We start from the raw sequence: 25,939 nt of genomic DNA on the forward strand, positions 1-25,939 counted from the left end.
TGCTCTAAAAAAACTGACAAACCTACTGCAGGAAAATAACTTCCAAAGCCTTACTGCAAGTCTTGCACCCAGGCATTCATTAATTCGGGCAGCATTCAGTAGTCTTACCAGGTTGTAACAGTAGTAAAGATCTAAATCTGTCACACGTCAATTTAAAACTCAAACAACTGACCACCCAATTTCAGGTCACTGACGTTAATATTTATGTTTTTCTCTCCTTAAAGATGCTGCCTGACAAACCAAGTATTTCCAGCACTTTTTTTTTAAATTACCCAATTTCCCTTCCTCTTCTCATGTTAGGAAATGTTGTAACTGGATCCCATCTGCTTTCCATTCAAACGTGCCACTGTCAGTATGCCCAAAAAAACTTGGTCCCTCCCTCTTTGCCAGTTGTGACCTCACGTCCAATGGCAAGTTTTCTCTGAAGTTTCTGAACTTGATATGCCTCAGAATTCATATCTGTCTTACACTCAATTTGGCATATGAAACTCTCCAAATCCAGTTTCTTCCCCTGCCCAAACAGCCAAAATCAAAGTCACAAAGGCAGCCATACACTATTGCTCCTCATCCTTCTCAGCCTGGCTGCAATATCAACCAACTCTTACCTTGCTGAGAAAGGCTGCATCACCTGACTCCATTGTTAACATTGAGTCCTGGAATCTTCTGCATTAGCATTGCATCCAACTCTGCATCATTACTGCTGGAGGCCCCTACCCAATATTGCAATGTTATGTACATGTACCTGAAAGAAGGCAAGTCTTAAACTGCTGTCAATCACTACCACCTCGAAAAGGTGGTGATGACTTAGTCCCTTTCATTCGTTCATAGGCAGCTACAGCCAAGGTTAACCTTGCACTCAGATACAAAAATCAACATCATTATTATTATTATTATTATTAATATATCAAAATGTGCATGATTGGTGCAGTTGCATCAAAAAAAACACCATCTCACTAAGCGTCTAAACTTGGCCTTCTCCAATTTCTCATCAACGTGTCAAAATCATCCACAAATGTAAATGTCAGGTTCGACACACACTGACAACATCCAACTCTATTTCAATGATCTGTGTTTTACAACCTAAGATATAGCTGCGATTGAACCAAAGTTTCCAGTGAATAACACTGTAAAAGAGTTGTGATATTTCAATCCCAACCACAAAGTGCATGCCCTGGTCAAGTGAATCCTTCATGTTCATTGTCTCATTTCACTCCCTTGCTTACCAAACAAAAATCTATGCACCTGTCTTTTTAGGAAGAGTCAGAATTCCAAAGTCTCTCACCCTTCAAGAAAAATTTCACCTCATTTTTTTAAAAAAATGAGTCACATATTTAAAATCAGTGAATCCTGGCTTTAAGTGCTCCCACGTGAGCGGTCACCTTCTCCAAATCTATCCCATCAAGAAGTCAATTCTTACTCTTCCAAACTCCAGCACTTACATATAGCTGGTCCAACTTTTTCTCATAAAAGAGGCAGTTATTAGTTTAATAAACTTCAACTAATTCCAACGCTTCTAATCTTTCCTTAAAAGAGACAATTGTACTCTAGATGTAGTCACACCACTGCCCAGTGTGATTGAAGCATAACCTCCCTTCTTGTATTCAATCCTCTCCCAATAAATAATTACACTATTAGAATCCCTAACTATTTGCAGGTACAGTCAGTCATTAGCTCTTCAAGACTTACTTCAGAGAAATATTCATGCGTCTTTTGAAAGAAAAACAATTCTCAAAAAGATGTGCACCCAGAGAAAAAAATCTGGCATACACATCATTCAAGTTACCAAACAGAACTAGGTCTAATTAATCACAAAAAGCATTGATTCTTCCCTTGCTACATACTGACTCTATAACTCCCTTCAATAAATGTCAGTATACGGAAATAAGGATCTACATTTCTTTATTTTGTAACTGTTTTGCAAAGTTTAAAAATATACAAATGCATATTTGGTTTAAAAAAAAAATCAGCTATACAGAATTTTTCACCCAAAAATTCAACACAAAACTTTACTACATAATTAGTACAGTCCATAAGCCCCAGCTGCTGAAGTTGCATTTCATAACAAAATTTAGATAGCAGAGCATTATAAATGCTCACCGTTTTAACATCTGGCATTGGCAACTTGTGCAGTTAGTAACCAACTGCCAATACCACCACATCTAAGTATGCAAGCTGGTGCTACACCTTTGCACTTTCAGCACACTACTTCCCAAAGCAGCAGTCTGTCAACATAAACCCTCATCTGCATTTTATCTTTAACCACACCAGTTTGTTTTGTTCATGATTCCTCAGTCCTCTCCAAAAGCGTTCTAATACAACTGTTCCAAGCTACTAAATTCTGAATGGAATGCTCGAAAGTGTAAATTCAATTCACTAACTATTCCAAACAAACCAATCAATTCTCCAAGATCAATACTGCGCTGCAAGACATGTCGTACGATTCATATCACGTTATCATAACTTTGCAAGTTGGCTAATAAAGGCTAAATCAATGACCAAGGAAAAACTACGAAAAGTTTGCCAGTTGTCATCTGAGCTAGTTTCAAGCTGTCCCAAAATTACATCTCCTATCAAGCATTCATGTTTATCATGTTTGGGGGGGGGGGGGGGGAAGCAATCAAAATCTGGAAGTTAATAACAAATCAAATTCAATAATGACTTTGACACTGACTCCAGTATCTGCAGTTGTTACTGAGATAGCACGATGTGGAGCTGGAGGAACACAGCAGGCCAGGAAGCAGAGGAGCAGGAAAGCTGGTATTTCGGGTCAGGACCCTTCGAGTTTGTTGGTAATAATTTAGCTTAATTCCTACCAACATCTTAGCTAAGATAAGGAAAATAAACTTGTTGAGAAGAGTGTGGCAATCAATGTTAAACATGTTGACTTAGACGTTGGCTTGTGTTACATCATACATTAGTTCATCCTTTTGAGCAGAAAAAACAGGAATAAAACACTTCTCTTAAATGACTAGGTTGCAGCCTGGAGGACGGTCCCAACGCAAAATGTCAACTTTTCTGCTCCTCTGATGCAGCCTGGCCTGCTGTGTTCAATAATGACTCGCTGTCTAGTCACAGTTCAGGCAACCTGCAGCAATCAAGTCATTAAGTGTTTTATTCCTGAGATAATGGGAACTGCAGATGCTGGAGAATCCAAGACAACAAAATGTGAGGCTGGATGAACACAGCAGGCCAAGCAGCATCTCAGGAGCACAAAAGCTGACGTTTCGGGCCTAGACCCTTCATCAGAGAGGGGGATGGGGAGAGGGAACTGGAATAAATAGGGAGAGAGGGGGAGGCGGACCGAAGATGGAGAGTAAAGAAGATAGGTGGAGAGAGTATAGGTGGGGAGGTAGGGAGGGGATAGGTCAGTCCAGGGAAGACGGACAGGTTAAGGAGATGGCATGAGGTTAGTAGGTAGATGGGGGTGCGGCTTGGGGTGGGAGGAAGGGATGGGTGAGAGGAAGAACAGGTTAGGGAGGCGGAGACAGGTTGGACTGGTTTTGGGATGCAGTGGGTGGAGGGGAAGAGCTGGGCTGGTTGTGTGGTGCAGTGGGGGGAGGTGACAAACTGGGCTGGTTTTGGGATGCGGTGGGGGAAGGGGAGATTTTGAAACTGGTGAAGTCCACATTGATACCATTAGGCTGCAGGGCTCCCAGGCGGAATATGAGTTGCTGTTCCTGCAACCTTCGGGTGGCATCATTGTGGCACTGCAGGAGGCCCATGATGGACATGTCATCTAAAGAATGGGAGGGGGAGTGGAAATGGTTTGTGACTGGGAGGTGCAGTTGTTTGTTGCGAACTGAGCGGAGGTGTTCTGCAAAGCGGTCCCCAAGCCTCCGCTTGGTTTCCCCAATGTAGAGGTAGCCACACCGGGTGCAGTGGATGCAGTATACCACATTGGCAGATGTGCAGGTGAACCTCTGCTTAATGTGGAATGTCATCTTGGGGCCTGGGATAGGGGTGAGGGAGGAGGTGTGGGGGCAAGTGTAGCATTTTCTGCGGTTGCAGGGGAAGGTGCCGGGTGTGGTGGGGTTGGAGGGCAGTGTGGAGCGAACAAGGGAGTCACGGAGAGAGTGGTCTCTCGGGAAAGCAGACAGGGGTGCTGATGGAAAGATGTCTTGGGTGGTGGGGTCGGATTGTAGATGGCGGAAGTGTCGGAGGATGATGCGTTGTATCCGGAGGTTGGTGGGGTGGTGTGAGAACGAGGGGGATCCTCTTAGGGCAGTTGTGGCGGGGGCGGGGTGTGAGGGATGTGTTGCGGGAAATACGGGAGACGCGGTCAAGGGCGTTCTCGATCACTGTGGGGGGAAAGTTGCGGTCCTTGAAGAACTTGGACATCTGGGATGTGCGGGAGTGGAATGTCTTGTCGTGGGAGCAGATGCGGCGGAGGCGGAGGAATTGGGAATAGGGGATGGAATTTTTGCAGGAGGGTGGGTGGGAGGAGGTGTATTCTAGGTAGCTGTGGGAGTCGGTGGGCTTGAAATGGACATCAGTTACAAGCTGGTTGCCTGAAATGGAGACTGAGAGGTCCAGGAAGGTGAGGGATGTGCTGGAGATGGCCCAGGTGAACGATAGGTTGGGGTGGAAGGTGTTGGTGAAGTGGATGAACTGTTCGAGCTCCTCTGGGGAGCAAGAGGTGGCGCCGATACAGTCATCAATGTACCAGAGGAAGAGGTGGGGTTTGGGGCCTGTGTAGGTGCGGAAGAGGGACTGTTCCACGTAACCTACAAAGAGGCAGGCATAGTGACTGGTTAGGCCTGCGGGACAGGAAGCAGAGGGCCTTGAGGCCATCTGCATGAGGAATACAGGTGTATGGAGACTGGACGTTCCCCCACTGCATCCCAAAACCCGCCCAGCTCGAACCCTCCCCCCACTGCATCCCAAAACCAGCCCAGCTTGTCCGCGCCTCCCTAACCTGTTCTTCCTCTCACCTATCCCCTCCTCCCACATCATGCCGCACTTCCATTTCCTACCTACTAACCTCATCCCCCCCTCCTTGACCGGTCGGTCCTCCCAATGGGGAAACCAAGCGGAGGCTTGGAGACCGCTTTGCAGAACACCTCCACTCAGTTCGCAACAAACTACTGCACCTCCCAGTCGCAAACCATTTCCACATCCCCCTCCCATTCTTTAGATGACATGTCCATCATGGGCCTCCTGCAGTGCCACAATGATGCCACCCGAAGGTTGCAGGAACAGCAACTCATATTCCGCCTGGGAACCCTGCAGCCTAATGGTATCAATGTGGACTTCACCAGTTTCAAAATCTCCCCTTCCCCAACTGCATCCCTAAACCAGCCCAGTTCGTCCCCTCCCCCCACTGCACCACACAACCAGCCCAGCTCTTCCCCCCCACCCACTGCATCCCAAAACCAGTCCAACCTGTCTCTGCCTCCCTAACCGGTTCTTCCTCTCACCCATCCCTTCCTCCCACCCCAAGCCGCACCCGCATCTACCTACTAACCTCATCCCATCTCCTTGACCTGTCCGTCTTCCCTGGACTGACCTATCCCCTCCCTACCTCCCCACCTATCCTCTTTTCTCTCCATCTTCGGTCCGCCTCCCACCCCCCCCTCCCTATTTATTCCAGAACCCTCACCCCATCCCCCTCTCTGATGAAGGGTCTAGGCCCGAAATGTCAGCTTTTGTGCTCCTGAGATGCTGCCTGGCCTGCTGTGTTCATCCAGCCTCACATTTTGTTGTCAGTGTTTTATTCCTGTTATTTTACTTCAAAAGGACTGACTAGCTTATGATGGAATAAAGTCAACATCTAAGTCAACATTTTTAACCCTGATTGCGCCACACTTCTGTAGTCTCAACAGGATTTTTTGCCATTACTCAACATCTTCGCTTAATTATTACTAACATTTTAGCTTAATTATTACCAAACTTCGATACTGGGATCCAAGATGCAAAGTTAATTAGAAGCACAAGACAGGAATTGTGCTCTTGTGGCATCTGTTCTTCCATTCTAATCGTTAATAAATAGTTTAAACCAAACAAACAAATTTTCCTGCATCCCTCATTAACTAATAACATAACAATCAGCTACTTTAGAGATCTAACAAGGGAGGCAGCAGCAACCCCAAAATAAACAAATCATGCAGTACTCAAATTTCACAGAATGCACCATACTAGTGGTTTTCAGTTAAACTAGTTCCTCGAACCAGTTATTTTATCAAACGTACTTCAATGCTTCAGGTCTCATGGCACACTGACCCTGTACATCCACTCAGGCTTATCACAAGATTAGTTGGTATCAGAAACGCAAAAATTTGGCTCAAATCAATAATAATGGAACACGGACATAATGGAAAAGGAATCTTACAGCTGATAGGAGATGCTGGATCCGCTTGACGAGCACGAACAAACAAAGGGGCACTTCACTGGAAAAAGTATTGCAGGTAATTGCACAATATCATACTTCATTCAACTCTCCACCTCGCACATGCACCCTCTACTACAGGAAGCAGGGTAAACACCCAACATAATTGGCACTGCAAACAATATAACAGAATCAGTGTTTCTGTATAGATCTAATAGAACAAACAACAGGACATGCAAAAACACAACAGGAGAGCCTAAGAATGTTTCTCTCTTTAACCCCTACGGCAATGATTTGTGCAACGGATGGAAAATTTCTTAACTTTTTTTTGAAGGATGTGATTAAAATCACGTGGCATTCAACACGGTCAAAATAAACTGGTTTATAAAACTTCAGCCCTCTAATTCTGCTATTCCAACATCACATCCTGAGGTTCCAGAAATATTACCAGCAAACTTATTATTTTTACCAATTTCTGTGCAGATTCCTTTGTCAGATATTCATTTTAGAAGACAAGACATAAATATAATCTATGACTGTTGTATTTTTCCCTTCCACATCCTTCAGTGAGTTTCTTTTGAACTTTTAAATTATATGCATGATTCTAACAGGATGGTCCACTGAAAGTATATTCATCATGCATAGTTTATTCAAGAATTGGTTTGAAACAGTTTAACAAGTCTTTGAGAAAATTAGTATTTTTACCACAGACCAAGTTTACCTAAATCAAACACATCTATCCCAATACCAACCTGCACAAAATGAATAATCACAAAGTCTAAACAACTAAATACACCAGATGCAAGCAATCTGCAATGTTAGAGACCTTACCATAATTTGCACAAATGTGTTGTGCCTTTTACAAATTTTTTACTTCTTTTATTTAGATTTATTCTTTTTAGACCAAGGCTGTCCATAAGCTTTCCATTTTAACATTAAATTTTACAAACTACACTCCATCTTTAACAATCCACGTATCCATATCTTCCAATCCTATTTCTTTGTTCAAGGCATAGGCAAAGAATACTAGAGGATTGCGCCTCCATCATACTCAACAGCTTTGACATCATCTTGGAAAAAGCAACCCTACCATCAGCAAAACCATACATTCCCTCCACCACGGCAAATTGGTATTTATTAAAATTTCCACAGGAGAACCCTAAAGTAAAACAGTTAACTTCATTGAATACCCAAAGACAACCCCATTTTTGCAACTTGTACTTCAACACAAAATAGAATCAAAATAAATTAAAAGACAAAGGAGAGGCAATGCCTTTGTTGTACTGCCACCAGACATGTGACTGCAGATCCACAGCAACATGGTTGGCTCTGAACTGCCCTCTAAAAATGGCACGACAAGTCACTCTTGAGACTTGGTAGCAATTAAATACAAAAGGTGCCTGAAATGGCAATGGCAGAAACAGCCCTGTCAACCCTTCAAAGTCCTCCTTCTTAACATCTGGGGCTGGTGCTAAAATTGGGATGCCTGTCTCCTAGACTAGGCAAGCAACAGCCTGACACAAGTGTACTCACAGAATCATAGCTTTCAGACAAAGTCCCAGATACCATAGCCATCAGCTTCGTATACATCCTGTCCCACTGGCAAGAGACCCCCAGCAGAGGTGGTGACAGTGGTTATATAGTCAGGAGGAAGGTGTCCTGGATGTCTGCACTGACTCTGGATCTCATGAAGTACCATCAGGTCAAATGTGAGCAAGGAAACCTCCTGATTACCATGCACCCTCAGCTGATGAATCAGTACTCCATGTTGAGCAACACTTTGAGAAAGCACCAAGCATAGCAAGGGGGCAGAATCTACTCAGAGGGAGATTTCATTGCCCACCAAGGTAGCAGTATTATTGATTCAGCAGGTCCGGTCCTTCAGGACACAGTTGTTACACTGGGTCTTCAGTACGTGATGAGGAGTAAAATATTTGACATCATGCTTACCAATCTGCCTGCCAGATGCATCTGTCCTTAATAGCACTGGTACGAGCGATCTCCACACAGTTGTGGTGAAAATGAAGTCTGGCCTTGACACCGAGAACACTGTACAATCAGGTTGTGTGGCATTATCACCATGCTAAATGGGACAGAATTAGAACAGATCTGGCAACAAATCTGGCCCACAGTATCTTATGGATGCACATCAACAGCAGCAAAATCATACTCAATCTGCAACTTCATAGCCCAGCATACCCTTTCCCTACCATTACCATCCAGCCAGGGATCAACGCTGGTTCAATGGAGAGAGAGGGGGAGAGGGGGAGAGGGGGAGAGGGGGAGAGGGGGAGAGGGGGAGAGGGGGAGAGGGGGAGAGGGGGAGAGGGGGAGAGGGGGAGAGGGGGAGAGGGGGAGAGGGGGAGAGGGGGAGAGGGGGAGAGGGGGAGAGGGGGAGAGTGTAGGAGGGCATGCCAGAAGCAACACCTGTCATACCTAAAAAAGTGATGTCAACCTGGTGAAGCTACCAAAAGGACTACTTGCATGCCAAACAAACAACACAAACAGCAAGGGATAGGCACAACTGATCAATCCCAATGCCAATGGAACAGACCTAAAAACTCTGCTGGCCTATTATTTCCAGTGGTGAATGGGACTGAAGTAGTAAGGTGGCCACATCAAATGGGCCCCTGCAACACAGATAGCAGTCTTCAGCCAGTTTGATTCACACCCTATGATATCAAGAAACGGTTGGAGACATGAGATACAGCAAAGGTAATGGGTATGTACAATATTCGTGCAAAAGCACTGAAGACTCTTACTCCAAAATTTAGTACACCCCTAGCTAAGCTGTTCTAATACAGCTACAGCACTGACTAATCCAAATAGCACCCAAGTGTATCTTGCACACACAACAGGACAAATCCAACCCAGCCAATTACTTGCCCTTTAAGCCAAATCTCAATTATCAGCAAAGAAATGGAATGTGTTATCAGGGCTATCAAGCAGCACCTGCTCATCAATAATCTGCTCAATGACACCCAGTTTGGATTCCACCAAGGCCACTTGGCTCCTGACTTCATCACTGCATTCAAACATGGTCAAAAGGCACTGAATTCTAGGGGTGAACTGAGAGTGACAGTGCTTGACATCAAGAATGCATTTGATAAGAGTGTGGCATCAAGCAGACCACGAAAATCTGGAATCAATGGAAATCAGGGTAGAATCCTTTGCTGGAGTCATACCTGGCACACAGATGGATGGCTGTGGCTGTTGGAGGTCAGTTACCACAGCTCAAAGTCTTCTCTACAGGAGTACCTCAGGATTGTGTCTTAGGCTCAACTATCTTTGCTGCTTCAAAAAAAGTGACCTTCCATCCATCAGCAAGGACAGAAGTATGGATATTCATCAAGGACTGCAGAATAGTTCTGCACCATTCATGCTGAACCAGATTATGAAGCAAACCCTGGCCAAATGCAACAACATCTGGACAATATCCATGCTTGGGCTGAAAGCTAAGTAACATTCAAACCACACAAATGCCAAGCAGCAACCATTTCCATTAAGAGACAATTAACCACAGACCCTTGACATTCAATGGTGTCACCATCACTGAACTCTCCCACTATCAACTTCCTAGGAGTTACCATTGACCAGAAAGTCAACTGGACTGGTCATATGATACAGCAGCTAGGAATACCGCTATGAGTAAGACACATCCTGAATCCCCTAAAGCCTGTTCACAAACAGCAATCAAAGCCTGACACCATTCAGGACAAAGCACCCCACTTGATTAGCACAATATCTACTCCCTCCAACACCAGTCAGCACCAACTACTTATAAGATACACTGCAGAAGTTCAAAGAACTTGAAGATCGCATCTTCCAAATCCAAGACCACTGCCATCTAAAAGGCAGGGACAGCAGATTCATGGGAACGCTACCACCTGCAAGCCACTCATCATCCTACCTTGAAAACAGAATCATGGTTCCTTCAAGATCACTGAGTCAAAATCCCACAATTCCCTTCCTAAAGGACACTGTGGGTCAACAGAGAGCATGGTTCAAGAAAGCAACTCACTACCACCTTAGGGACAAACAGGGGCAGTCAATAAATGTTGGCCAGCCAGTTGTGCCCACATCCCAATAAGAAAAAGCAGGCAATAATACTTCAACAAAGAAAGGTATATTCTACTTCAAACAGTACTATATGCCTTAACTAATCACAAGTATTCTACTTAAGCAGCATGGCATTATGCAGTTGGTTCCACAAAATGTTTTTTTAAAAATTCACACAGGGTAGGCAGTCGTTACTCATGTGTGACCACAGCTTTCATGTCAACAAATTTTAGTCATGACAATTATGTTTTTACTTTCCAAGGTGTCTTTTTAACTGACCAACCAATAACACTGATTCGCGGTTTGGTCACTGCTGGGTAAAAACACCTAGCTCTTCACAGTTTCCAAGTTATTTATGTGCGTTTCTAGGTTTCAGACCTTATTTATCTAACCAGCCCATACAATTACAAAAAGAGTCCCAATTCTTGGAGGCACACAGAAAATCTGACCTCTTCCGGGGAGAAATCTGCTTCTTGAGGTAATGTGCTCATTTCTCCGATTTTGATTTCTCATTAGGTCAACATATTTGTCCTCCTGTTCCTCCGTTTGTAGCTCTTTCGTGCCTCCCAATCCCAGTTTTTGTTATCTAAAAGCATGGTTTCTAAGGCAAGGATCACCAGGTCACAGACGAGTGCTCGCTTATCTGAAAAAACTACAATTGATTCCTTTACAATTAAAACGCATACCTCAAAAGCCCACTTCAATCCAACATGCTTAAAAATAATTGTATGTCCAATAGACATGATGGAAATGTCAACTTTTTCTTTTTGTACTGCTTTTGAGTGATGTGCCATTGCAGGGTATAAATCTATCCTATTTATAAAGAGCACTCCAAATCCTCAAAGCTTCTTCAACAACACTTGTTAAAGTTTCTAAGTCAAAACCGCCAAAAGATTTTATTCTTTTTTAAATTCCTTTGTCCCCAAGGATCTTCACATCTGCCCACACCACTAAGGTCTTCCACATTTTTTTTCCAGTTTTTTCTCGGAGAAAATCAAAGTAATTTCTCCAATATTCATGACCAATTCACTTCAGCACAAAATAAATTCTCTGCACCAATACATGTGTCTACTACCATTGTGCTTCTAATGAAAAATACATTCAAATTTTGAAAATTCATACCTATCATTTTTTATTCTATACGAGATCTTTAAACATGCAAACACAAAGAGCTATTCATATTTTGGATAAAAAGCTTGTCAAAAACTGGAGAATATTAGAGATGACTGCGGGAATGTCAATATGAACATGTAAGAAAGCAACATTAACAGGCAGGTGTTTACTGGAGAATAGGAGATTGTTTTCTTTTGGTTTATCATTCAAGTAATTTAACAGAGACGCAAACCTTTAAACAACGGGAATTTTGCAACACAGTTAGGGATAAGGCAAGCAGGATTGGAAGCACAGAAACCTGGCAACAAACAGGTTGCAGAAATCTAAGAGCCTCCAGGAAAGATTAAAAAAAAATAAGAATAGGGGTGAACACTATCCTACCAAGACAGGGTAATCAATGTATCTTGCCAAAAAGAGACAGCGAGCTTTTAAAGACTACAGCTGAAGTCAGTATCAAAGTCAAATGGTTACAAAGTAGCTATCAAAAAGATAGAATGATGCTCTCCAAACCTGCTGGCCATAGGACAAATGAAGTAGATCAAAGACGGAGTCAGAGTGGGATAAAAAATTTAAAAAGGAGAAGTGGAGGATGAACTTTTACAGAATAAAACGTATTTAGAAAAACCTTCACCTAATTAATGGCTGGTGTCCCTGATGTTGAGAAGATCATATCATTTTTATGATTGTTTACAATTAATATCCTCTTATTTAACGAAGTCCACTCTGATCTCGCTACAAACTCTGCCAAGCCAGCCAAGTTTTCTCAGCATTTTCAACGTGTAATACTAGTACAAATTCCAAGCAGATTCCAGAAATACATACAGAAAATATATCATAAAACTTAAAGGAATAATTTATTTCTAATGAGTTTGTTGACTCATTGAAGTCACAATCAACTGTAGTTAGTTTTGAGAGAAGCATAAAATCATACTTGACTGCTCTCCATAATGTACTATGTCCAATAAAAAGACTAGGTGACGACTGAGTAAATGAACAAGGAGTACAACTCCTTGTGATTTTGTATTCATTTCACAATTATAAGTTGTGTGAAAAGTTAATGAGATTACTTCAACAAAGTGAAAATTTAGAATAGCCAAGTACAGAAAGTCAGTATTTTGATGTATATGGATTCTGACAGCACATTCCTATTAATGAACATAACTATATTAAGCAACTTCAATGCAGAAATGTGAAAAGAGCCTCTGGTGAATCTAGCCCTTACAACATGATGTTTGTGCCTTGTGCAACGGAATATATACTCTTTGAACCCATCCAATTGTGCTCTCTTGGGGGGGGGGGGGGGGGGGAGGAGGAGGAGGAGGAGGAGGAGGAGGAGGAGGAGGAGGAGGAAAAAAAGGCGGGGGAAAAGCCTAGACCAGTTTAGGAAAGAAATTCGGGAAGTTTCTCCTAGACTAACTTGCCTTTGAGGTCACCCCACTATGATAATGCTGTACATTACCTGTTATAGGAAATGACCTTGAACACAACTCTCTTTGAAAGAATGCAGGAACCAACACATACTGGTTAAACTAGCCAGTACTCTGGAAAATGAGCACATTCTGATATCTATCTTAAATCTGACCTCTCAACCTAAAAACTGCTTGGGCCTTGTTAACCTGTCAGATCAAAATACGCTGTCAACTCAAACACCCATAATCTTATAAGCCTCAATCAAAGCACCCGTCAAACCTATAAAATCCTAACTCTGTTGTTTACCTTGATAACAAGTAGGCCCAAAATGGGAATTAGGTTAAGTTAAATTAACATTGCCCCCATTAATAATTGAGGCTGCAAGTGATATAACTGATTATAGTTTGAAAAAGAATAAACAAGCACAAAAATCTTTGCATTTCAGCCAAGAAAAACTACCTCCAGACTTCCTGAAATAGAAATCTGAAAAACAATTCACATCAAACCAATTGCTCAAGTGACTGAGACGTAAAGCTGTATGTGTGAAATGCACAGAGAACTGGGTACTTTGCAAGGCTACAGTTCTTCATACGCAAATAGCAAATAGGGAGGGAGAGGGAGAGGGAGAGAAGCAAGGAACTAGAAATGAACATGGTCTATTTCTGAACTAATAGTACTGCTTCAAAAAGTGCGAAAAATGGCTTGGTGAAATTGTAAAGAACACAAAAGAATACAAGTGCTTTTACAATTCCCATTTTGAGCTAATACTTGTAACCAGATTCCGAACCACAGCTATGATTGTTGCATCATAAAAATAAACCATGTTGTTCCTCACATAGCTAAATTTAACACACCCCTTCTCACTCAAATTACAGTCATTGCATTTCATTTTGATCTATTTTTGAGAATGTCAATTTTTAAGAGTACATTTCTCCAGTGCTACTTGCTTACTATATTCAGTGGCAAATTAAAATTGAAATGACTATTGGCTGTTTTAAAACTTTTGTTGTAACACCTTCCAAGAAAAGCTATTTCTTAGAATTAATTTCTGCAATAACCAACATGCACAAATAATGACCACAAAAATTATCCTGAATTTTATTCAACTTTTTTTTTAAAAAAAGTGTATTTCTCTGGTGCGTGATCCTGAATTGCAATGATTTTGGATCAAAACCAGCAGCACCTACTTTTAGTTTAACAATAAAGGTTTGTTCATATTAAGTAACTGAAATAAATGTGTTCAGGGCTTTTTCAAAACTAATTCTGAGATTACTTAATTTTTAACACAGCAGAGATGTTGCATAGACATGATTGAGTCATTAATCTCTCATCTGCATTATGGGGAGCGTCAAATTTAAATGCAGGTCAGAAACAACAGCTCTTAAGACTAAGAACTTTAATTTGTTGTTCCAAAAATACCGCTTCATATCACATCAAATTGGTATTTATTTTAAGAGTTTCTGTTATTTGTTTACTATCAGATAATTTTAACTATCTAGAGCAGACCTACCTCCAAAAGTAAGACTATACTGACATCTTTATGGAGGCAACTGGGCAGCATTCCATTATAAAATTAAAAGATGCAGTTACTTTGGAGAAACTAATGCAATGAGCATAACTTTCACACAAGCAAGTTCTTTTTAATATTCAACTTCAAACAAAAGCCAACTTAAGATCCACCAATGCAAGGTGTTAGAGAAGTATTTTCTACTCCGTCTTTCCTGCCACCAGCTGCAACATGTCTCAGCAAGTTCATTTTTACATTGCAGCCAGCTGTGCAAGGTTGAACCAGTTAAAAAAATGGCACTTTCCTGGTCCTCACAAGGGATTGTTTTATCTGAATAAAGCTAAACCTATTGTAACTATCCCTTATAAGGTAAAGCATGGAACTAAGTGGAAGATGGAAGTTCTGGCTATAAAGCTATGAACATATAAAACAATGGTCAATTACTGCTTGACATTTCAAGAGCAGCCGGGCACTCTGCTTCAATGACTTACATAAGATGACAGAAATATTTCATGTTATGTCATACTCCCTTTAATTATGGTTTCACAAAACAGCAGAGTTTTGTTCATTTAAGTTAACAAAACAATTAACATTCATATAAATGTAGCAAAGTCACTTCACAAAAGCATTATGAAACAATCTAAAGCCAAATCTCTGAAAAATTAAAAGTTGTTCAGAGGTAGATTTTGTGTTGAAAAACATAAGAGATGGAATTTCAGGGCTGCAATTCTCAAATTAACAACACAGGAATGGAAGCAGAAATCATTATTTGCGCATTAGTGAACATACAGGCAAGGATAGTCCAGTTCAGCTGTTTTCCTACCCAGCTCAATGCTTTCTTTGCTTAACAGATATGTTAAAATACTTCATAGGTGTAAAGGTGACCTGCACTACTAATTGTGGCAGTTCAAAACAAGGTTCAGGAACACCAAACATGGCAATGCAGAGAGATGTTGGAAGAGGTTGGCGTAGTCAAACGGCTTCACGAAGGTTGAGGAGGAGTAGTGTACAACAATCAATCACATGGGATAACATTTACGACATTTTTAAGACTACTTCAGTGCTGTGGCAGTATAAAACTTTCGGAGATAGTAAACTAGAAAACTTGATACACTTTTAAAAGATTTAAATTTGGGTAAATAGTTCAGCTAAAATAACAAGCTAACTCAACCCGACATATTACAGCAGTCTGTGAAAAGTCAACAAAACAATTAGGTTGCTTAGCATCAAGAAGATTGCATTGAATACTTTTCTTTATTCTTTGAAGGGATATCAATGTTGTTAGCATGGCCAGCATTTGTTGATCCCCAAATAAAAAAAGATAGTGGTGAGCCATCTTCACGAAACGCACGTGGTGCAGCTACATTCAGAGTGCTGCTGGGGAGGAGGGAATTTTGCTTTCCAGCACTGAAAGAATGGTAACGTATTTCCAAGTCAGCATGGTGTATAGTTTGAAGAGGAGCTTGAGGGGTGTTTTCCCATACATTTGCTGCTGTTAACCTTCCAGGGGGAGGTCTGCAGGTTCCAGCAAGTAAACAGAAAGTTAGATTAAGAAATCAACTTAAAATTTGAAACCTAAAAAACAAAGTGCACCACTGGAAAATTTACACTGTGCTGGTTGACTGACATCACTGTCTTGTACATGAAAGCACTGTATTAAGTTTGTTGTATCAGAAGTAACCTTGCCACATGCTCATCCACCTAGCTATCTACACAAGACATTATAACAACTAGCGTGATTTTATTGTGATTGAGATGCAACTTCAGGCTTAGTCTTTTAATGTTTTCCTTAGTTAATAGGTAATATTTTAAAAACCTCTCAGAAGTTAAGAATGGCCTGCAATATTGATTGTGACATCTCAATGTATTAAGTCCAGGAAAATTAAACAGCTGAAAACAAAACCAGAGTTTATTCAGCTGAATATCTTACTTACATTTGAAGTAAATGCAGGGTATTTCTTAAAAGTCATCACTGTAACTGCAGAAGTTAAGAGTCTTGGGTATATAATCAAAACAAGATCTGGGTGGCAAGCAGTGCCATTCTGTGGTGTTGCACAGTACAGGAAAATGAAATCCATGAAGCCTACATCTCCCATTGAACAACCGTGGACAACAAATTTCACCATAGGTTCTAGCTACCCTCCCACTAAGTGATACGTAAGAGTATCTCTATAGACTACCCTCAACAAATACACACCATTGAAGAGCCAAAAGGAAAGATGGTTAGAATTCCTGTGACAATGCTCTCATCTCAGTGTACTAAAACCTATAATATTGAACCTATTCCTGGATACAGAATCTTTCTGGAAGAGCTAAAACAACAACGGCTTTCAACAAGCGTCTACTCTGTAAATCAATCATGTATTGCAAGCTGAAGTGTATCCTAAATTTTCTGTATTGTTTTTGAAACCTGTAAACTCAAATTATGCCCTCTACAATTCTGACAGTTCAAACTAAAAACTGTCACATGGTGGGGCTAGGATTTTTAAACAAAATGCGCTCAAGATTGAAAGTTCAATTCAAGACCATTTTTCCAATTCAAGAGACCAAAGTCCCAGAACCAAGCCAAATAAACTGAACATTTTCGAAAACGTGCATGTTCTCTTCTAAATGGGGTGACCTGCTCCGTGCATAATCTTTGAAACACAAATATATAATTTTCATGATGTATTATAAAGAGATACCCAACATTGATGTGATCAATCTGCAACCAATACACTTCAGTGCTACAAAGAACAACAAAGCATCCTAGCCAATACTGGCTTTCAACCAGCACCAACAGATCATTGCTGTTTGTGGAATTTTTCCGTGTTGTCTTTACTCCAAAACTTCAGTGGCAGAACTTGAAAATTGTATCACTGGGAAATCCAAAAGGTTTCAAAATTAATAAATGTAAGCTTCTTCATTCATGCATATTATTCAGCGTACAACTTTCAGAAACTGAATTAAAACATGGAATTAGAGTTACATTGGCCAGGATTAATTGCCCATCACTAATTACCTTTGGAGAAGATGGTAGTGAGTCACGTTCTTTAACTGTTGCAATCCATTAGGTGTTAGTACATCCAAAGTGCTCCTACAAAGACAGTTCTCAGGTTTTGAGCCAGCAACAGTGAAGAAACACAAGTATATTTCCAAAGCCAAAATGGTGAGAAGTTTGGCAGGGCACTCGCCCTTGACTGTGTTGCCATGTAACTGCTGCACTTGCCCATGAGATGGCATTGATCATGGGTCTGGAAGCTGTGTGTAAAAAGTCTGGTAAATTTTTACAGTGCGTCATGCATATGGTATACATTGCTACCACTGTGCATTTATGGTGGATGGAGTGAAATGAAGTATTAATGTTACGCACAGATTCTGCACCTGAAATACTACACAGCATATGCTCATTTAATTTGTCAATAACAGCCCACTTAGAGGGATTTCAAAGCACTCAATTAACTAATTCACTCCATGACAAAGAAAAGTTACAGATTCAATGGAAACTTTCTTGGAATTACAAATTTTCTTGACTGCAATGCTTCCAGGTCAAGAGTAATCACTCAATGGATGATTCGTCAATGAGCAGATATAAGATTGAAATCAGAATCAGGAAAACAAATCTCATGATCCAAGACATTATTGGTGTGAATAGATGATAGTACCAAGCTGTCAAGCAGAGGATAGCTTCATATATGCAAGCTCCATAACCATCAGCAGTTATTTAATGTTACAATCAAAATATCTATCACAAAACCTGCAGCTATTAAATATATGCAGAGTAAGAATACATACAATAATGAAATGACCAAGAACACCAAACTTCAACTCCACCAACCCCACATCCTGTGCACTCATCCACAGTAGTGAGACCTAGACAACATGTGCAAGACATGAAAAAGACTTCCACCTTCACTTTCTCAAACTTAATCTCAACATTTTTGGCAGAATAAGTCAGTAATTCAGGACATGGAGATCACTAAATTCGATCAACACCCATACTACAAAGCCAAAGTCAGCACTGCTTGCTACAATCATCCAATGAACAACAGCCATACACTCAAAGATCTTGCATACAATCCAATGGCTATTTGATCATGACTGGTTTAATGCCCCTTTCTCTTCTACATGGGCACCTGCAAATCAAATATGAAACCACAGACATGGGCACGGACACTCTTGACATAGGAAACTGACAGTTTGAAGGGGGCATGAAAAAGAGGATAAACAGAATGCTGGCAGAGGACACCCAAGTTTTAGTTTAGTCACTCATTCTTCCCACGGTCTTAGTGACTTCTCCCCCAATACTCCATTCATTGTGCTGCAAATGGCAAGGGTCCTCCAAACTTTCCCAGAAAAAAAATAACACCAAAGGTTGGAGGCAGAATCAGGTTATTAAATTGGAAATTGGGAACAAAAACCAAAAGAATTGTAAATGCTGTAAATCAGGAATAAAAACAGAAGTTGCCGGAAAAGGTCAGCAGGTCTGGCAGTATCCGTGGAGAGAAAAAAAAATTAGAGTTAACATCTTGGGTCCAAGGATCTGAGGAAATGGGGAACAGTTATTTGTTCTGCATTGTTTCTATTATGTCATAGAATGCGAAGATCATTGGCCAGGCCACTATTTATTGTCCATCCTTGAATGCTCTTGAACTGGGTGATTCACAAGGCCACTTCAGAAGGTGGTAAATTGTCACTTATATGGCTGTAGTTCTGGAGTTACATGGAGGGTAGGATGGTAAATTTCCTTTGACAACTAACAATGGTCACCATTAGGCCACCCTTAAATTCAATAAATATTTGCCACAGTGGATTTAAATCCATATCTGCAGAACAATTAGCCTGGGACTCTGGGTTACACATCCAGTGATATTACTACAACTCTCCTGCTTCCTCATGCACCTGATTCGTTACTTCCTGACAGAGAACACAGAGGTTCAGTATCATCTTTGTTCAACAATCTGCACAATTTACTTCAGTTCATCTAAATGCTTTTGCCTCTATCATTTTCCACAACAAATCCTACCCGCCTTCAGAGTTCACTAGCATCTGATACCCCATAATTCATTTAAAATTTGTACTATGTCTAAATTACTTCATTTCTATCTTCCCACCTATGTCTCTGTTCCTCCCATCATTTGTAAACGCAGCAGGGATGCAGAACATATTTAGTGGGTTGTAAACCTGGGGAATGGGATAGGGAAGTAATATCTTTATATTTAAATATAAAGATAAGAATTTTAAATTTGAGGAAGATCAAGACCAGTAGTTAATGTAGGTCAATGAGCCTGGGGAAACAGATGAACAGGATATATTATGAGCAAAGACAGAGGTTCTCAACCTGGGGTGTAAGGAGAAAAGTTTCAAGAGTCTTCCAAAATTAACCAGGGAACTTATACAAGAGAGTCCTTGCACAATTTATCCATATCTACCTGCCGCTCAAATCAGATTTTTAAAGCAGACTTCACTGGTATTTAACTGCCAACTTATTTCCAAAAGTAAGATGGTGACTACCATCAATGATTCATTGAAAGCAAACCAATCTCACTGTCTGACTGAAACAACTGGGCATCTTTTACTGTCAGTTTCCAACAAAAAAAAAGTGACCAAATCCGCAAACATTGCATCTGAACCCCAACATTTTTCTAAAACAAAAATCAGTGAACACACTCTCAATGTTGCATTAAAGAATAATATTGACCAGTGTTATACTGTAAAACTTGCTGCATTTTCAGAATGGCAAATAAACAAAGATTAAAAAGATGCTGTCCAATTTGCCTAGCTGGCCTACAAGCTTCATTATGCCTATACCTCAGAGATTTTCAGTTTATAAATAGGTGAAGGATGGCAAAAGGTTAAGTCTGTGATTCCACATAATAGAATTTACTAACATGGAAACATTTTTCTTCCCCCTAAACTATTAAGGTACATCTGCAACTTAAACATTTACAAGTTTTGAGTCTCAGGCTATCAGGATCTAACTATTATTTAAAATATTTATGTGATTTGCTTTTTTTTAATCTCAGTTTTTTTTATTTGAAGTCCTCTATGTGAGTTTACATTGAATTACACATGTTAATTTCTACATCTTTGTTGGACTCTGCTCATCCTCAAATCAGATACGTTTAAGAAACAGTGTTGCTTGCCTTCTACACACTATCAAAATATCAATGAAATCAAAAGGTAGAGGATTTCTTGCAATGCTACTAACTGAATTATGCATTGTATTATGAAAGAACCAGGCAAAATGTATTATTTCTTCTACTAAAAGGAAATGAAGACTGGGATATGGTGAGATTTTAACCAATCAAATATACAAAAATAAAAGTAGAAACTCCTCATTCAGCCTCCTCATTTAGCCCTTTACATGCGCTGCATCATTTAATTAGTCATAGCTGTTGTCTTTTACCTGCACCTTCCAGTGTTCAATCTCCATAACCCATTACACAATCAATAATTAATCATTTAACTGAACCCTATCTTAAACATACACAAAGACTGAGCCACCGCAGCCACACGTAAAGGATTCCAAAGATAGGACAATCCAGCCATTCCAGGAACAAATCCAGCAAACCTTTGCTGCACTCCATCTGTTTAATGTTTAATGTTTTATCCTTTATTTTAAAATCTCATCTATTCCTGACGATCTTTGGCTCTCTTGCTGAAGATGCTGAGGCACAATGTCCCAAATTGTCAAAACACTGGAAAGAACTTTTTCATATCTGCCCAGAAAGGTCAAACCCCAATATTAAAACGATGCTGGTAGATACAAACACATCCACAAGTAACATCATTTCCACATCCACCTGTTGACGACGTTCAAGATATTGGATACTTCAATCAAGTCGCCCCTTACTCTTCCAAAGTCCAGTCAATCCATTCATTCCTGGTGTCTTCTGCATTGTTTCTAATATATCTTTACCCTTAGGTACGAGAGGGAAAATTGCAGAATATTCAAGGTATGGTCTCAACAATCCCTACAGAATATCCTTATTCATATGTTCAATTGCTGTCATAATAAAGGCATTCCATCAACCTTCTTAATTACTTGTTGTACCAGGGCACTAAATTCTTGTGGAACAGACACAGACACACACACACACACACACAGAGGCAGGTATAGCAGTATAATGGTATTCTCTCCAAGCAGCTGGATGGGTTCATGCCAAAGCAAACAATTTCATATTTTCCTGAACTATTGCCCATCTGTCTGATTCCTCCCCAATCACTCATTCTATATTTATTAGCCGCAATTTCCTTATGTCCTTACTACACTGTATGCATCTTCTGCAAATCAGTTATAACTTCACTGCCCTCATCTAAGTCACAAATATAAACTGTAAAAAGCAGAGACCTCTGTATGGATCCTGCAGGACTCTATTCATTATCTTGCCAATCAGAAAATGACCCATTATGCATATTGTTTTCTGACAGCTAGCCAATTTTCTATCATCTTTTTCCAAAGTTATGAGTTTTAGGTGTCGGCAACAAGGCCAGCGGATATTGTTCATTCTCTGCCTTGAGGTAATGTGGATTTGGATTCGTGTACCACAGCAGGTCTGTATAATACAGGTATTCACACATGTGGCTCAGTAGGGTGTTCCAAGGAACCTGGCCAAGCAAGAATGAAGGGAAAAATAACAAACAAGCAAGTCAGCATGGCGTGAGACATAGCAAGAACTTGCCAGTTTTTATGTTCCCATCAGCCCTATTCCTGTTCTTCTTCGCAGCAGTTTGCAGATTAGGAGGTGCAACCAAAGAAGCACTGGCAAGTTTCTACCATGTACTCTGTAGATACAGACTGTGGGCTGATAATGAACACACATATTTAAGCATGATGAAACTAAAAAAGAAATTGTTGTTGAAACTCAGGTCTGGCAGCATCTGTGGAAAGAAGGCAGAGTCAACATTTCAGGTCCATTGTTCTGACGAAGGGTCACTGGATCCAAAACATTGACTCTGCTTTCTCCCCATTGGTGCTACCAGATCTGCTGAGTTTCTTCTGCAATTTGTTTTTGTTTCGATTTCCAGCATCTGCAGTTCTTTGTTTAAGGTGATGAGTTGGCTGCCAATCCAGAGGAGGGCTCTTATCCCAAATAGTTTCGGGTTTCTAAAGTGTTGGTGCAGCTGCACCCACCCAGGCAACTGGAGAGGATGATATTACATTGCTGACTTGGAAGAGGCGCTTTGGTGAGTCAGCAGCTAAATCACTGTCCACAGAATATCCAGTGAGGGACTGCACCATTAACGTATCTACCAATTAAGTTTCAAGTTGCTTGTAGTGCAAAGATTTGATGATGGCCAGTATGTTAAACCATGCCATTATGCCACTATGTTAAACTGCTGACTGCCTTTAAAATAAGTATTTGAAAGGTGACTTAGAGGTTACAGATATTCTGACTACTGTGTCAAGTGACTGCCTGTGTTTATTTATACAGTACTTTTCTGAAGTACTTCACAAGTTCACACTTCTGTGTAATCTTTTCACTCAATAACAATCTATGGGAGATCAACAAGCACGTATCAAATTATTCACTCGAGTATCGAAATCGTACAAGTTGAAGTAGTTAAATATTGACTCAGAAGCTGCAAGGGAATTGGAATGCTGGCTACAGTCAGTGACAGGTTTAACGTGACAGCTGAAGGGTACTGACAGTTGTAAGCAGATCGTGGTTAAAATGCAGCAGCTGCTTAAATTGCATAATACGTCGCAAGCTTTCGATACAAAAGTACAGAATTACAAGCCATAACAAAAACTTTTGCTCGCCTCTACTAACAAATAATGCGTCTTAAAGCCATGAAAGAAATGCAAGCCAAATGGCACCTCCAGCTTTTTAAAGCTAGGCAAGTTCCTTCTTCAAAAACTGAAATAATTCTTCAATCGTGTCGTACGAAAAAATCATTGCAGGCCCTCATTAAACTCGTAAACTAAACTCCACCCCCAAGAGTATAGTAACTATTTGCACATAAATGAAACGGAACGGCATCGATATAGATCACAACTTTTATGGCCGATAACGACGATTTCATCAATCTTACAGACACTTAACGCATGAAATTAAAAGTACTAACTAGTCAAAAAAGAGAGATTTCATCAATTTAACACGAAACGGTTTTTGTAAAGTTAAGATTTCCACTCAAAATCTATTCAACAAGCTCAGGCAAGTACCGTGTTAGGCATGGGCTCTGATCCCGGTAAAACAAATCGGGAGGGGGGGGAAAACACAAAAACAAAAGGGGAGAACCGATGTATTTTTACTGATTAAACGTCAGGGTGAAAAAGAGACGCGGATTAGCAGAAGCTTGTGTCGGACCAACAGCTGCAAGTGTGCCGAAAGCGCCCAAATCCCCACCACTGGGCCGAGGAGTGGACACGAGGAGAGCCGGGGTGGGGGGTAGAAAGCCGGGTCAGAATGGAGCCCTGGGAGGTTTTAAAACAGGCTGAGACAGCTCATCCCCGCTGGAATAAACCGCGCCAGACAGACCGAAATCAAGGGCAGGCCTCCGGGGCCGAGTCGCAATCTCAGCTCCCGATTCATTCCGCCCGCCCCGTACAGCAGGAAGGAGAGTAGGCCGAAGCCGCGGTCTGGATTAATTTGAAAGTGAGGAGCCCCTACGCTCACACACATACACATACAGACACACACTGACCTGGATGAACTGGATGGTGAGGGCGCTTTTGCCCACGCCGCCGCCGCCCACCACCACCAGCTTGTACTTCTCCTGGGCCACTCCGTCCTTGGCGGCTGCCATGGTAACCAGGCCTGGGGCCGGAGCTTGGGACTCCCTCCCTCAGTCAGTCAGTCAGTCAGTCAGTCAGTCTCCTTCCCGCACCGACTGACAGACCCGCCCGAGGAGGAGGAGAGGTGGGGGGGGGGAAGAGAAGGAGGGAAGGGTGGGTGGTAAAACAGAATAAAAAGAAATAAAACTTCAGCAGCACGGTGAGGTGGAGAAACTTGTCCGGGTGACACAAAGGAGCGAACGGTGTGTCACAGTGTGACTCATGGAAGTGGGTGCGCCGGCGAGAGCAGGAAGCGCTAATACTCGGAGCCACCCCCCCCTCACACTCGCTCACATACACCGGTGGAGGGCGGGTGATGAGGCCTGGTAACGGCCGCCGGAGCTCGTCAGCAAATGCGATCAGATGTCGATCCGCCGCTGACGATTCATACACTCAGCCCCATCAGACTCCCAGCGAGGCGAGCTCCCCCACCCCCAGCCCAGGTCCACTATTCCTCCTCCTCCACCATCCTGGTTTAACTCACTCCTCCCCGGCCCGAAACGTCCACTTTCCTTGCTCCTCAGGCGCTGCCTCTCCTGCTGAATTCTTCCCAGCTCCACACTGGGTTATTAAAAAAAACCCTAACCCTGTTTCATAAAATGTCTTGAGAATTTCGTTCAGAAAAAAAAACGAGGAAATCACATCTCAGTTCTCTCCACTGTCCGAGTTTTATTACAAACTAAGCATCTCGGCTGCTGATATTTCGTCCATATAGACTGAATCGTCAAAAGCTCGTTTTGCGAAAAAGGGAGCGGTTGATAAATGATGGGCAAAGTGTAATCAAGAACTTGCAGTTGATTACGGACCGCACCATATTGTTAGTCTCTGTCAAACCCAGTTATTTTCAAGCAGCATCAGACCTTGATACTCAAAATGCGCATGAAGTGCTCCCCCTGATGTTGCAGCACAAATAAACGTAATCTTGACTGAATTAAAGAAATAGCCCAAACTGCGGAGCATAAACCACCCAGTCTTCCCTCATTACTACGAATGCAAAAACAAAATAATGTAGATGCTGGAAAATGCCAGAAATACTCAGCAGGTCAGGTAGCGTCTGTGAAGAGCATCGCTGAGACATTGCCGCAGACGCACAACATGAATTTCTTCCTTTCCAAAGATCTTGCCAGAATGACTGAATAGTATTATTATGAATAGCATTTTCTGGTTTTACTCCCACTTTCCACCCTAATTCAATAAGAGCTGGCTGCATAGCAATCAGTAACAATTATTCTTCAAGTCCATCCCCCCTCTAAATCTAGATTTAAATCAGTCACATTGTAGATAGAATAAGAAAGCATGTCAGGTGGCCATAGACCTAACCCGTCAGTGTCAAATGACAGTCATTTCATTCGTGCCATTCCTTTGTTCATTTGGATCGTTTACTTATTAGTCACATTGATTCAGTTTTTCAACAAGACTATTTTGATATACAATCCATTACTTTTTCTTCTTAATTTTTGGTCTGCTCAGTTCTATTAAATTGATTTAACTTTCCAAATTTCAGTTTTAGGGTCATGTAAAAAAAAGTTACTTTTTGTTTTTTCATGTTATATTGTTGCTCAAAAGAGAAACTAACTGTGATGTGAATGTATAACCTGAGGTGATGATTTGATTTGATTTATTGTCACGTGTACCTAAGTACAGTGAAAAACTTTTTTTGCGTGTAGTACAGGCAGATCACAGTAAACAAGGACATACAGATTGTAGGGTGAAAAAAAATTGGACAGAGTAAGGTTTCACTGCACCAGACGTGCACTTGGCAGAA

General features: G+C 41.3%; 1 protein-coding gene across 4 annotated transcripts in view; it reads right to left on the reverse strand.

Annotated features, from left to right (window-relative positions):
- rras2 (RAS related 2) overlaps window positions 1-24,594 on the reverse strand; it is an 89,997-nt gene extending 65,403 nt beyond the window's left edge. Inside the window, exons 1-2 of one of the 4 annotated variants that reach the window (XM_059652046.1) lie at window positions 24,473-24,594; window positions 24,045-24,230 (exon numbers count right to left, since the gene is read on the reverse strand). In XM_059652046.1, coding sequence (XP_059508029.1) covers window positions 24,045-24,146 — 102 coding nt within the window. In that variant the 5' untranslated portion in view covers window positions 24,147-24,230; window positions 24,473-24,594. Of the gene's footprint in view, window positions 1-23,562; window positions 23,583-23,878; window positions 23,961-24,044; window positions 24,231-24,472 lie in introns of those variants that run through there. The other 3 variants (XM_048546146.2, XM_059652047.1, XM_059652048.1) reach the window with 3 other exon arrangements.
- Window positions 24,595-25,939: the final 1,345 nt, after the last annotated feature.

Source organism: Stegostoma tigrinum, chromosome 17 (assembly GCF_030684315.1).
Source record: "Stegostoma tigrinum isolate sSteTig4 chromosome 17, sSteTig4.hap1, whole genome shotgun sequence".
NCBI classification, from domain to species: Eukaryota; Metazoa; Chordata; class Chondrichthyes; order Orectolobiformes; family Stegostomatidae; genus Stegostoma; species Stegostoma tigrinum.